At 44.4% G+C, this 13,002-nt stretch overlaps 1 protein-coding gene across 4 annotated transcripts in view; it reads right to left on the reverse strand.

The window, feature by feature from the left end:
• Fry (FRY microtubule binding protein) overlaps nucleotides 1-13,002 on the reverse strand; it is a 404,412-nt gene that overhangs the window by 48,768 nt on the left and 342,642 nt on the right. For all 4 annotated transcript variants that reach the window (XM_057765235.1, XM_057765236.1, XM_057765234.1 and 1 more), the window contains 4 exons: nucleotides 11,371-11,511; nucleotides 9,298-9,477; nucleotides 6,597-6,758; nucleotides 3,265-3,339 (listed from right to left, as the gene is read on the reverse strand). In XM_057765235.1, coding sequence (XP_057621218.1) covers nucleotides 3,265-3,339; nucleotides 6,597-6,758; nucleotides 9,298-9,477; nucleotides 11,371-11,511 — 558 coding nt within the window. The remainder of the gene's footprint in view (nucleotides 1-3,264; nucleotides 3,340-6,596; nucleotides 6,759-9,297; nucleotides 9,478-11,370; nucleotides 11,512-13,002) is intronic.

Raw genomic sequence — 13,002 nt, forward strand, 5'->3', positions numbered from 1 at the left:
AAAAAATGGTTTGCTCTGTTTTTGATTTTTGAGATTAAGGTCTCATTCTGTCTCTCAGGCTGCCTTAGAACTCTTTATGTAGCCAAGGCTAGCCTCCAATTCAGGATGGTCCTCTCGCCTCAGTCTCTGGGTTACTAGGTTTACAGGTATAAATCACCATGCCTGGCTTAATAGAACTTTGAAGAACTAATAGACAGCAAAGGTTTTGCTAGCCAGTCTCTGTTGAATACAGATATGAAATCAATTCGAAAGCTTTCTTTTGTGAACTGAAATCCCCAGGGGAAAAAAATGGGTGTGGGGGAAACATACCTGTGTTGAAGATTCTACAAGAATGAATGACCACGGGGTGGTGGCGGCTCATGCCTTTAATCCCAATACTTAGGAGGTGAATGCAGGTGGATTTCTGAGAATTTGAGGCCAGCCTGGTTTAGAGTGATTTCCAGGACAGCCAGAGCTGTTACACAGAGAAACCCTGTCTTGAAAAACCAAAATAAAAACCAAAACAGACACAAAAGCAACCACTCCCACCATAAGGAAAGAATGACCGAGTAGAACTCCATTATTGTGGAGAGCTGGAACGTTGCTGATCTAAGATCATTTTGGGCGATTTCTAGATCTCTTGATGACAATCCTTTGCTCACCCTTGGGTCTGACCCAACAGCCACTTGATTAGTAAGTAAAACCTTTGAATTATATTCTTCGTAGGCCACTAGCTTCCACCAATCGCAGCTAAGGATGTCATCAGGTGACATCTAGCGGCAGGAGTTCCCCTGCCTCATGTCACCTGCCTGCTATCTGCAACACTGCATGTGGTAAACGTCACAGTTTATAAGGAAAGTTCCATGGGAACAAGACATTCTGGTCAACCTGAGTCTATGCTCCCAGGCCATACTCACTAAACTGTGCCTCAAGTATCTTATTTTTTTGGAGAGTTATATTCTGTGTTGACATCCGATATAAACATTATATTATTTCCTGGTTCCTTTTAAAGTAGGCTAATTATTATAAGAACAGAAATATAACCAATCTCTCTCCAGGGTATAAAGAGTGAATGAGTGTTGCACATAGTATTTTTTTCTCTCTAGTGTTGTAAACACAGCCCTGTGTTTTGGACTGCATAGATTAAACATCTCAGTCTGAAAACCCAAAATATTAAAATGTTTTAAATCTGCAGCTCTTATTATTAATTAATTTACTGAGACAATGTTTCTTGTTTCTCTTTGTAGTTCTGAATGTTACTCTGTAGACTAGGCTGAGCTTGAACTCACAGAGATCCTCCTGCCTTTGCCTCCTGAGTGCTGGGATTAAAGGCATGCGTCACCACATCTGGCTTAAATCTAAAACTTTTTTTTGTTTTGTTTTGTTTTATCGAGACAGGGTTTCACTGTAGTTTTAGAGCCCATCCTGGAAGTAGCTCTTATAAACCAGGCTGGCCTTGACCTCAGAGATCCGCCTGCCTCTGCCTCCCGAGTGCTGGGATTAAAGGTGTGTGCCACCACCACCTGACCAAATATAAAAATTTTAAAGTGATAAAATACTCCAAATTTTCAAATTTTGGAGAAGTCCAGATTTTGAGGAATGATCACTGGATCAAACGCACCTCAGTTCGCCAAAATCTAAAATACATTGAAGCCGGGAGCAACCTGGTCCCAAGCATTTCGGATAGGGAATATGTCACCCATTTCCCACGAACTGTATGCAACATGACACACTCGTGTGAGCAGGATCACAAACGAGCATGTAAGATAAACAGAGGGCCATGGCATTTTCAACGTGAGTCCGATTTCTTCCATGGAGACACCTTTCCTGGTGTGCACTGTATTGATTGGAACCTAATACAGGCAGACATTGTCACCAGAAAATCTGAGGGTGTTCAGTGTGAAGTTAAGGGAAAAATGCTGCCACAGCATCAGTGAGAAGCAGCCCTGGCTGGCTGTTGTGCACAGCAGAACCCGAGGCTCTGGTTCCGCTTTGCCATGGGCCACCGTGCCTGAACAGTGCCACCGGAGCAGCTGCAAACTCTCTGATCATGAAGACACACTCCAAGGGTAACTTAAACAGAAGCCCTGTTTAGCTGGTGCGTTCCCAGCGACACGAGCTGAGTTCAGGTGACACGCTGGCAAGCTTTCTTGGGCGGCTATTATTTTACTTGCTCATGTGGAGCAGACACAGTCTGGGACATTAAAACACAGCTTCACAGAGAAATCTGCACTGATTCTAAATTACTTAGTTCTCTATTTCTTCTTAAAGGAAGACTAGCCGGGCGGTGGTGACGCACGCCTTTAATCCCAGCACTCAGGAGGCAGAGGCAGGCAGATCTTTGTGAGTTTGAGGCCAGCCTGGTCTACAAGACCTAGTTCCAGGACAGGCTCCAAAGCTACAGAGAAACCCTGTCTCGAAAAAATAAATAAAGGTAGACTAAAGATACTGTAATCTACAAAAATATACATAGAATCCAGGCCCTGAGGTTTTTAGTATTTTTTTTTCTAAAAATACACTCACCATACAAAATCTGAGTTTTCTATTAATTTCAAAAATCGCCTCTGAGCATTGGTCATGTGTTCATCTGAAAACCTGAAGGCATTTTCTTTTCTAACTATAACACCAGTGAAATTTTATACGGTATCGTCTGATAAATAGTTAGGTTGTTTTTTTAGTTTTTCGAAACAGGGTTCCTCTGTAGCTTTGGAGCCTGTCCTGGAACTCCCTCTGAAGACCAGGCTGGCCTAGAACTCACAGAGATCCACCTGCCTCTGCCTCCTGAGTACTGGGATTAAAGGTGTGTGCCTCCCCTGCCTGGTTTTGATAAATATTTTTCTATTGTGATATGACTGGTGAGCAGACTATAATATTTTTAGTAAACTTCTGCCAATACACCCTTACTTTTATGCTATTTTACATAAGTAAAATGGTGATATCACAATACAGTGAGCGTGCAGAGAGCAAAACTATTTTCAAGAGGAATCAGAGGAATTCGCCTGTAGTCATGGAGATGCGACGGACACTATCACACATGTGGTGATGTAGCCTGGGTGTGTTTACACAAATAAACAGAGTTCTGAACATAACTGAGATCAGTTAAACCCTTCCTTGTCTCTGAACTGAGATGACAATTCATGGGGCGAGGAGGAGTAACGCGGGCTAAATGTCGATGGTGGCTATCAGACTCGTCATTCACATAGAATCTTCCAGATCAATGTCAGAACGGATGAAAGGCAAAAGCAATACGATACCAAGATGACCACGGTACAGGATAGAACTTACAGACGGGTTTTTGCTTAGTCCGACTTCTTGGCCACACAGAGAAAGGACGTGAACCAATTTCTCTTTTGTTCTTTTCTGGAAAAACAAAAACAACGACAACAATAAAAAATAAAAACACAGGTTTTCATTCTGGGGTCCAATGAGCAAATCTGCCTTAATAGGATAGGTCCTAGCTACAAAGAGTGGACGGTCCTGCTGAAAATATAGTTCCAGGTAATTGAGGTATAAGACACACAGACTCGGCACAGTCAAATAGCAGCAGCATATTCAAATATTTTATATATGCTGAGTTAACTGTCCTCACTAGAATTACCATTTTTGTGATGAACTGATATGACCAAAGCATGCTGGGGGGAAAGGGTTTATGCGGCTTATATTTCCACATCACAGTCCATCACTGAAGAAATCAGAACAGGAACTCAAACAGGGCAGGAACCTGGAGGCAGGAACTGATGCAGAGGTCATGGAGGGATGCTGCTCACTGGCTTGTTTCCTGTGGCTTACTCAACCTGCTTTCTTATACACTCCAGGACCACCTACCCACAATGTGCTGGGCCCTCCCCCCATCAATCGCTAATTAAGAAAATGGCCTACAGAGGTATTTTCTCAATCAGGTCCCCATAGTTTTGATGACTCTAGTGCATGTTAAGTTGACAGAAAACTATTCAGCAGAGTTATACAAATTGCTAGGTCTGGCTAGATGGCCCAGCTGGTAAAGATGCTCTCTGTCAAGCCTGGCTCCATGAGTAAGAGCCCCTGAGCCCACGTGGTGGAAGGAGAGAATTGACTCTACAAGTTGTCCTATTGCCTCCACACATATGGTATGGTTGGCATGTGCTATGGCACATGCACAATCCCTCAAAAATACATCAAGTTAAAAATGGAAAATTGTTTTTTTGAGGTGCTAAGGATTAAGTCCAGGGCTGCAATGCATGCTAGGCAAATGTTCCTAACACAGAGGTGCATCCCTAGCTTTCTTTTTAAATTTATTTTAAAATTAAAACCATTTTTATTTTATGTGTATGGGTGTTTTGCCTGCATGTGTATATGTGCACCACATGTATGCAGTACACGTGGAGGCCAGAAGAGAGCATCAGTCCCCTGTAACTGGAGTTACTGATGCTTGTGAGCTTGCATCTGAACCTAGGTCCTATACAGGAAACAGTGCTCTTAACTGCTGAGCCATCTCTCCAGCCCTATATTATTAATTTTAAAGTGAGTATTAACTAAAACAAAGCTCTCTCTATATTTGAGCCATATAGAGCAACCCTGTTATCCAGGTGGGTGTATGTCCACATGACAATCAATTCCTAGGCCCTTCAGTGGCCATCCGTGGGCTCCCTGGACATCGCTTCTTGTATGTTATCACTTTCAGTTTCTGAAAGGCTTGGCTTCCCTTCCATCAGGAAGAAATCTACTTTGTTACAGAATAAGCCTTTTATGGCTCCAATGAGAGAATACTTTTCCTGTCTGTAGACTGAAAACATCGTTATTCATAAACCATGGTAAAGTCAGAATTAAGTTAGAATTAAATCCCTTTATTTTTCTTCATAAACCTCCTTTTGAAACCTTTTATGTATGAAGATTCTTCTAGAATCAACCACATTTTCCAAAAAGAAAATGAGGGCTTCAGAATGAAAAGAAATATCATGAACCTAGAGATGTTAATGTAGTCATAAAATAATCCTGCAAAACCCCTTTTATCTGATTTTGGTTTGTTAGATGGAAACTTCTAGAAGCTGCTATTCATGATAAGATCCTCTTCCTCCTCTTTTTCCTCCTCCTTTTTTTCTTCTTTGAGACAGGGTCCCTGTATGTAGCCTTAGATATCCTTGAACTACATGGACCAGGCTGACTTCGAACTCACAGAGATCCACCTGCCTCTGCCTCCCAAGTGCAGGGATTAAAGGCATGTGCCACTACTGTCTGGCTAAGATTTTCTTTCTTTATGGAACTTGGTTCACTGCATCTTTCACCCCAAATGATAGGATTTCTTAATATGGGATCATTTCAAAGCCAGACAGGAGGGCTTTGCTGCTGAAGGGCGGAGATCTCTCAGTTATTTCCCCAAGTCTCATCCTCCAAATCTGAGATGAAATTAATGAAGCAACAAGGCACAGGAGCAAACTGGTCTCATCTCCCTGACTACCATGATTTCAGCCATCAGCCATTGCAGTGTGCCGCTAGGCTCTGTGCTGGTCTTCCAGGTCTGTAGGTGGCAGCTGTGAGGTGTGCAGACACAGTACTGGGCTTGCCCGGTACCCACCTCGTCTGCCTCCAATAACCCAGGCTTTCTTTCTATCCTGGGAAGGTCTCCTCTCTGTTACCTTCAAGCACTGTGCAAGGGTTCCTTTTCCTGGGCTGGAGAGATGGCTCAGCGCTTAAGAGCACTTGTTGCTTTTGCAGAGGACCTGGGTTCAGTTCCCAGCACCCACAAGGCAGCTCACAACCATCTGGAAGTCTAGTTCCGGGGAATCTGGTGCCCTCTTCTGGCTTCCACAGGTGCTGCATGCACATGGTACACAGACATACAGACAGGGGAAGCACTCATACACATGGACTAAAGATAAATCAATCTCACAAAAGGCTCCTTTTCCACAACTACTATGGATATCAGAAGAGGATGAGTCTCCATTCTGAAATCATCAGAACCCAAAGCCATGACAATCTGGAGCCACTAGAATTTGCTGTTGCTTCCTATAGAAAGGGTCTCTCTGAGAAAGGAGCTAATGGAGGGGCCAGCAGGAGGCCAAGGCCTTGGGAAGAGAAGGTGGGGCAGTGAGAAGGAGAGAGAGTGTAAGGCTCTGAATCCTAACATCTGGGATGCAGCTGTCAGCAGTTGGGGGGCGTAGCTGTGCTTAGAGCCAAGATGGATGCTGCTGTCATTTTGATCTTCAATTTTTTATCAAAAGCCTACGTGCCAAAGGCTTAGTCATCAGCCTGCAGTGCTACTGGGAGATGGTGGATCCTTTAGGAGGGGGAGCTTAGTGGGAGGAAGTTAGATCGCTGGAGGTGAGCTCCTGAAGGGGACAGCAGGTACTGGTATTTTGAGGACTCATTTGGACATGGGTAGGAGGCGAGGGTCAGGACTACCTTACACGTAAGGCTATCACATGAAGGGAAGCTCAGGTTTGCTCCCCAAGCTATAGGAAACAGAACCAATAAGCAAAGAGGCAAGAGTCGATCAGCTAAACCCAACTGGCTGATCCCGATAGAAGAACTGCCCTTTCAATGCTGTGAGACCCCATCGCTGGAGGCACCGGAGTCTGCATGGCCACACGACTAGGGGTAGTGGTGAACGGCAGACTTTAGTTTCACATAGGGCGCTATACCTGAGAATACTGGGGTCTCTTCCAGCTAACAGGAACAAGGACATTGGAGTTGGAGCCTGAGGAGGTGGACGACGCACTCCGGGTGACAGCCATTGCTCTAGGCTTCCCGTCCCGTCCAGAGGAGTTCTGTAGTTCATCATACCGTCTCCCGATGATTGGCGTCTGGAGAAAGAACAATGCAGAGGTATGATGATTCCACCCTAACGCTTCTCCAGTATAAGGAACTGTCAGCCAGAAGTAATTAAAAACTGATCAACGTGGTTAGAGCCAGATCAGACAGTGAAACTCAGTGTCACATGCAGGCTCATTTCCCTGGTGTTCAAGGCACGTTCTGAGCCATTTGCACACCATGAGCACCCTGGTTGTCAGCAAGAAACCAATGCAATGACTTCATTATACTTTAGATCAGTGGTTCTCAACCAGTGAGTCACGACCCCCTCACCAAACCTCTATCTCCAAAAATATTTACATTATAACTCATAACAGTCACAAAATTATAGTTATGAAATAGCAACTAAGTTAATTTTGTGGCCGGGAGTCAGCACAGCATGAGGAGCTGTATTAAAGGGTCGCTGCTGTGGAACAGTCTTTGTACACTGTAAATATGTATTTTTCTCATTGTTACTAAAAAGGTCATTGGCCAATAGCTAGGCAGGATTTGGGGGGCAGAGAGAGTGCTGGGAGAAAAGGGTGGAGTCAGAGGAGTTGCCAGCCACAGGCAGAGGAAGCAAGACGTGTACAAAATCAGGTAATAAGCAATGAGTCACGCGGCAGCACGTAACTGACTGAAATGTGTTAATTTACGTCCTCAGAGCGAGCTAAAAACAAGCTACAGGCCTAAGCTATCGGCAGAGCATTTGTAATTAATAGTAAGCCTCTTTGAGGTTACTTAGGAATAGCTGCTGGGACTCTGCCCACAGGCTGCAGCAAGAGGGAGGCAGAGAATCACTGCTTGAGACTCAAGCCATGAAGAGTGAAGCGAGTAGAGAGGCTAAGTCCATTCCAGATGTTTGAGCTTGAACGAATCCTTCTCTTCCCCGCTCCTCCCTCCTTCTCACCCCCCCACACCAGTCTCTTTTCTCTGTAGCCCTGGTCTGCCTGCCTTGAACTCGTTTCATCGACCAGGCTGGCTTTGGACCTGTAGCCTCTTTCCTGAGTGCTGAGATTATAGGCTTCTTTCATCAGGCCAAACTTGCAAAAATTTCTTGTAATTGAAGATTAAAGTTCATTTTCCTTCTCTCCAATCTCTAGCCATCCATCTTTATGTCCTCTCAAATATTGACAATTTTATCTGAATTATTTCTATTATTTCAGTTATTCAAATGGATGAGGTCATGGCCAAAGTGTTGTGCAATACCTCATAAAGTTCACCTTCTGAGAATCTGACAGTATATGGTCAGGCAGGGGCCACTTTTTAAATTCTGTCTCCTAGGAGGTCTCACTTGAACAGGCAGAAAGTGAACAGAACTTTCTGAACCTGGCTACAGTTCTGGAGCAGGTCTGAGTCCTTGGGAGCTGAGGGATGCAACTAACTGTAGAATGCTTTCTTCAGATTTTTGGATCAAAACAAACTCAAGTCAAAGGCTTAAAAATGCCCCCCCCCCAAGAAAAAAGTTAAATATGGCTGTTGAATTAATATTTTTATAAGATTTAGTTATTTTTATTTTATGTGCATTGGTGTTTTGCCTGCCTGTGTGTCTGTGAAGGTGCCAGATCCTCTGTAACTGTAGTCACAGAGAGGTGTGAACTGCCATATGGGTGCTGAGACTTGAACCCACGTCTTCTGGAAGAGCAGCCAGTGCTCTTAATCGCTCAGACATCTCTCCAGCCTCCAAAATTTGCTTTTTGTTATGTTTTGTTTTTTAGAGACAGGATTTCTCTGTGTAACCCTGGCTATCCTGGAACTTGCTCTGTAGACCAGGATGACCTTGAACTCACAGAGATCTGCTTACCTCTGCCTCCCGAGTGCTGGGACTAAAGGTGTGTGCCACCAGCTCTTGTAGACCAGGCTGGCCTCGAACTCACAGAGATCCGCCTGCCTCTGCCTCCCGAGTGCTGGGATTAAAGGCGTGCGCCACCACTGCCCAGCTTGGAATTAATATCTTAATATAATTTTAATACTAAGTATAGAGGCAGATGTCACATCTTGAATGTGGAAAAAATGAAAGTCAATGAAGAAATCTCTTCCTCTCTCTCCTCTGAGTGATCCATGCACAAGCCTGCACCCAGGGCAGGTGGAGACCAGAGCAGGACCCTGGGTGGGAGGCTGGTCTTTCATCATTTTTTACCTCATTTCCCAGAGACAGGGTTTCTCCCTGAAGTGGAAACTGACCATGTTGTGTAGCCTGCCCTCTGAACTCTCAGTGTCTCCCTTTCTCCACCTGCAGTGGTGGGATTATGGACACACATGGCTATCCCAGGCTTTTTTCTTGGGTGCTGGAATTTGAACTCTGGTCCTTGTGCCTGGAGAGTGGGTGCTCTTACCCACTGAGCCATCTCCAGCCTGTGGTTTCCAGTTTTAGTAATTCCCCATTGAGAGCCCCACACTCAGGCATTGTTAAAAGAACAGAACCTAATTTAGGCGTCAGATGTCTTCATTTAAAACAAATGTAAACCTTCCTCTCTCTAGGCAACTGCTTTTACCCGTGGCCACCAGATACCCAGGCTACAGTTCACTGAAGGAGTCACAGTAGGTCAGGACCTCTGAGATGTCGAAGTGGAAGTCCAGGGTCTTGCCCGGCAGCTCCTTAGAGGCACTGGTCCACACCCGGTGGAGTTCTATCTTGGAGAGGTCGCTGTGTTGGTAGGAAGGCAGCACCAGGCTGGCTGATCGAGAAACGACCAGCTTCAAGATATTCAATGCTTCCCTCCAATGAATGCTCTGTTGGCAACAAACATCCAAGGGTTAAAAGGAAGCCCACTTTTTGAGAGTCTGTGCTCACTACTGAACCCACGACAGGCTAGAATTCACTGACTTGAATCATAAAGTCTGTAATCAGGAAAAGACAAATGCTAGACAAAGAGCATTTGTAAGGGAAGTGAACCACACTGTGGAAATCAGTAAATAACACATAATGACCATTGTGGCCATATTCCAATCACTTAGAGTTAAAATTGCAGGGTATTATTTTTGCTAAGGAGTCATCTTAAGCTGTTAAAAGATAAAAGCTTCATACTCGTGTTAGACTATGGACTGCTCACGGGCAGGTTTCCCCCACCCCCAGGGTCCTGCCAACTTGGTCCTGTGGTTTCTCTGGGTCTTGCTACTGCTCTGGGTTTCACTGGACATCCTAAACTCTTTTCTCATCACGTCACATCCTCCTCATCAACTGACGCAGGGATGGGGGCGCCCGTCCACCTTTTCCCCTACCCCTCCCTTCCAATAATTAGGTCCCTGTCTACTCCCCTGGCTTGGAACTCAGCTGAATCCTTTCCGCCTTGCTTAGACCGTGTCGATGATCTTCTTTTTAAAAGGATTTATTTATAATTTTCATGTACATAGGTGTGTTTGTGCACACACCTGTGTTATTTTATATACCATGTGTGAGAGCCTTTGGAGGTCAGAATAGGGCACTAGACTCCCCTGGAAATGGAGTTACAGGCAGTTACGAGCTACCAGGTAGATGATAGGAACTGAATTTTAGTGTTCTGCAAGAGCAGCCAGTACTCTTAACTCCTGAGCCAACTCTCCAGAGGACACAGTTCTCCTGTGCTCACCCGTGACTGAGCACACACTGAGAACACAGTTCTGTATGCTCACCCGTGACTGAGCACACACTGAGAACACAGTTCTGTGTGCTCACCTGTGACTGAGCACGCACTGAAATTCTTAATAAACAGAAGTGGCAATAAATATCCCCAGGACAGATTGCACAAGGCCTCATGAACTTTAAATTTTCTAAATGCTAACGAGAAAGGAATGACAGCTGCAGAGAGACGCTGGACAATAGAAAAAAACTGAATTAAATCAGTCTGCATTCTTTAAAGATGTGTTGTCCTTAGAATGAAAAACAGGACATGTGTTTCATTGGGGAAGTGGTTTCATTTTTGTTTCCATGGGGGGTGGGGCAGACTATGAACGCCATCAAAATTAATAAAGATTTAGCCAATGACTTTTAGGACAGCAATTCCTAGGGTGTGCTCTTGTCTGCACACAAGACCACTTATGTGCTGGGGGAGAGGGGTTGCTCTCTCTTCCTCTCCTCTCCTCTCCTCTCCTCTCCTCTCCTCTCCTCTCCTCTCCTCTCCTCTCCTCTCCTCTCCTCCTCTCCTCTCCTCTCCTCTCCTCTCCCTGCCCCCTCTCTCGTAGTCAGAGCAAGCTCCAGGAGTGGCTGGCCCCATCTCCCCTGGGCAGAACGGCTGGACACAGCAGTATCTAATCTGTCTATATGAGTCAGTGACTGTTTATCCCCATTTTATAGCTAAACAAATTCTTGAAACCCTTCAACAGACTCTGTGGGTTCACACAACAATCTCTGAAATAAGATAGCAGCACAGAACCTTCCCCTGACTTCCCACTCAGGTACGTGTCTGGAACTCAGACTATGTGCCCATGGAACAGCTTTGTCCCTGAAGCAAGGACCTTGTTAAGGTCTTTTTCTGCCTTTCTTCTAAAAATGCCATTCAGGGTGTGATCAACTAGCGTGCCTGTCTGTCTTGGATATAGATGAGTAAGCGTGGGGTCGGATGGCAGATGGCTCTACACCCGAGGGCAAGCCACACGCAAGTCTCTTGGGTCTCTCTTGGGTAGCTCTGGATCTATCCAGACACTCACCTGCACATATTTTTCAATGGTCTTCAGGACTTCCACATTAAACTGCTTGACAGGAACAACCGACAGGTCCATGTAACTGAGAAGACTGTAGATGACCTGAAGGAGTGGCTGTTGCATGCTGGGAAGGCCTTTCTCCAACAACTGCAGGAGGCAAAGTGCAGCCAGTCAGTTCCACCCTCTTCCCTGGAGAAGTACCCAGGCTTCACCACACCCTTATCGTTGAGGTGTGCTTGGGGGGCATGGCAAACAAAACCCTAGCTTCTTTTAAAAAGAGACCTCACTATTCAGCACTGGCTGGCCTCAAACTCACAGAGATTCACCTGCCTCTGCCTCTTAAGTGCTGGGATTAAAGGCACACACCACTAACCCCGGTTAAAATCCTAATTATTGAATAAATGACAGTGAAGGCAATTCGGGGAGGTCTGAAATCATAAACATAAAATTCGAATAGTGAAGAAACAGAGAATAAACCTCAAAAGGAAAACTATGGGGCACTAAGACAAAATTTGTTGGTCACAAAGTTGGCAAAGGTTAGAAATTGAGACTGTTAGGTACCGGTTAATGAGATGAAGACATGCATATTTCACATATCATTTGAGATGTTAGCTGGGTAATTTAGCAATGGAGATCAAGAAAACTAAAGAGGGCTACAACTTCTTTCTTGTCGTAAGTTTTGTTTTTGAGATACTGTTTCACTATGTAGTCCAGGTTAGCCCCAACCCTCTATTCTGCCTTCGTCTCTCCAGTGCTGAGTATGCAGGCAAGAGCAGTGGCACACGGTGAACACTGCCTGTTCATTCAAAGTCCATGGCTTTGGAAACTGGAATCATACTTCTAGGAACATATTTCCTAGAAATAAATACTTTGATCACATATGATTTTGCTACGACTTTTGTTATATGGTTAAAAATATCATACCTGAAACAAGAGAATGATCTTATGAGACATGATTCAGTTGGCATAATGACATTTTTTAAACAATTTATTTAATTTTATTTTATGTGCACTGGTGTGAGGGTGTCAGATCCCGGGAACTAGAGTTACAGACAGTTATGAGTTGCCATGTGGGTGCTGGACATTGAACCCCGGGTCCTCCGGAAGAGCAGCAGCCCATGCTCTTAACCGCTGAGCCATCTCTCCATCCCCATAATAGCATTTTTTTTTGAGACAGGGTCCTCTGACTGGTCTGGAACTCAATATGTAGATCAGGCTAACCTCAAACTCACAGAGATCCACCTGCCTTGGATTCCCAAGTCCTGGGATTAAAGGTAGGTGATATCACACTTACCTTACAATGGCATTTTCAAACATGGTAGATGATATTATAGAATATATTATGTAAGTAGAAGACAACATACACACAATTATCTATATAATAGATAAATGCTAAAACAATATTAAGAGTGTTTTTCTACAAATAATATAATTTTAATTTTTTCTAAAACAATCTTCCTCCAGATTTTGTCTTGTGTAAACTCTTTTTATAACAGGTACATTAGCAAATATCATGATTTATCACATTATATGTGATAACAGGGCCGTCTGCAGCATAAACAAATTACAAATTAAGCAACAAAACACAGAAGGCTAAGTGGGGTGTCATCCTCACGTTCAAGGGGCACACACACAGAA

Source organism: Chionomys nivalis, chromosome 3, assembly GCF_950005125.1.
Source record: "Chionomys nivalis chromosome 3, mChiNiv1.1, whole genome shotgun sequence".
Classification (NCBI taxonomy): Eukaryota; Metazoa; Chordata; class Mammalia; order Rodentia; family Cricetidae; genus Chionomys; species Chionomys nivalis.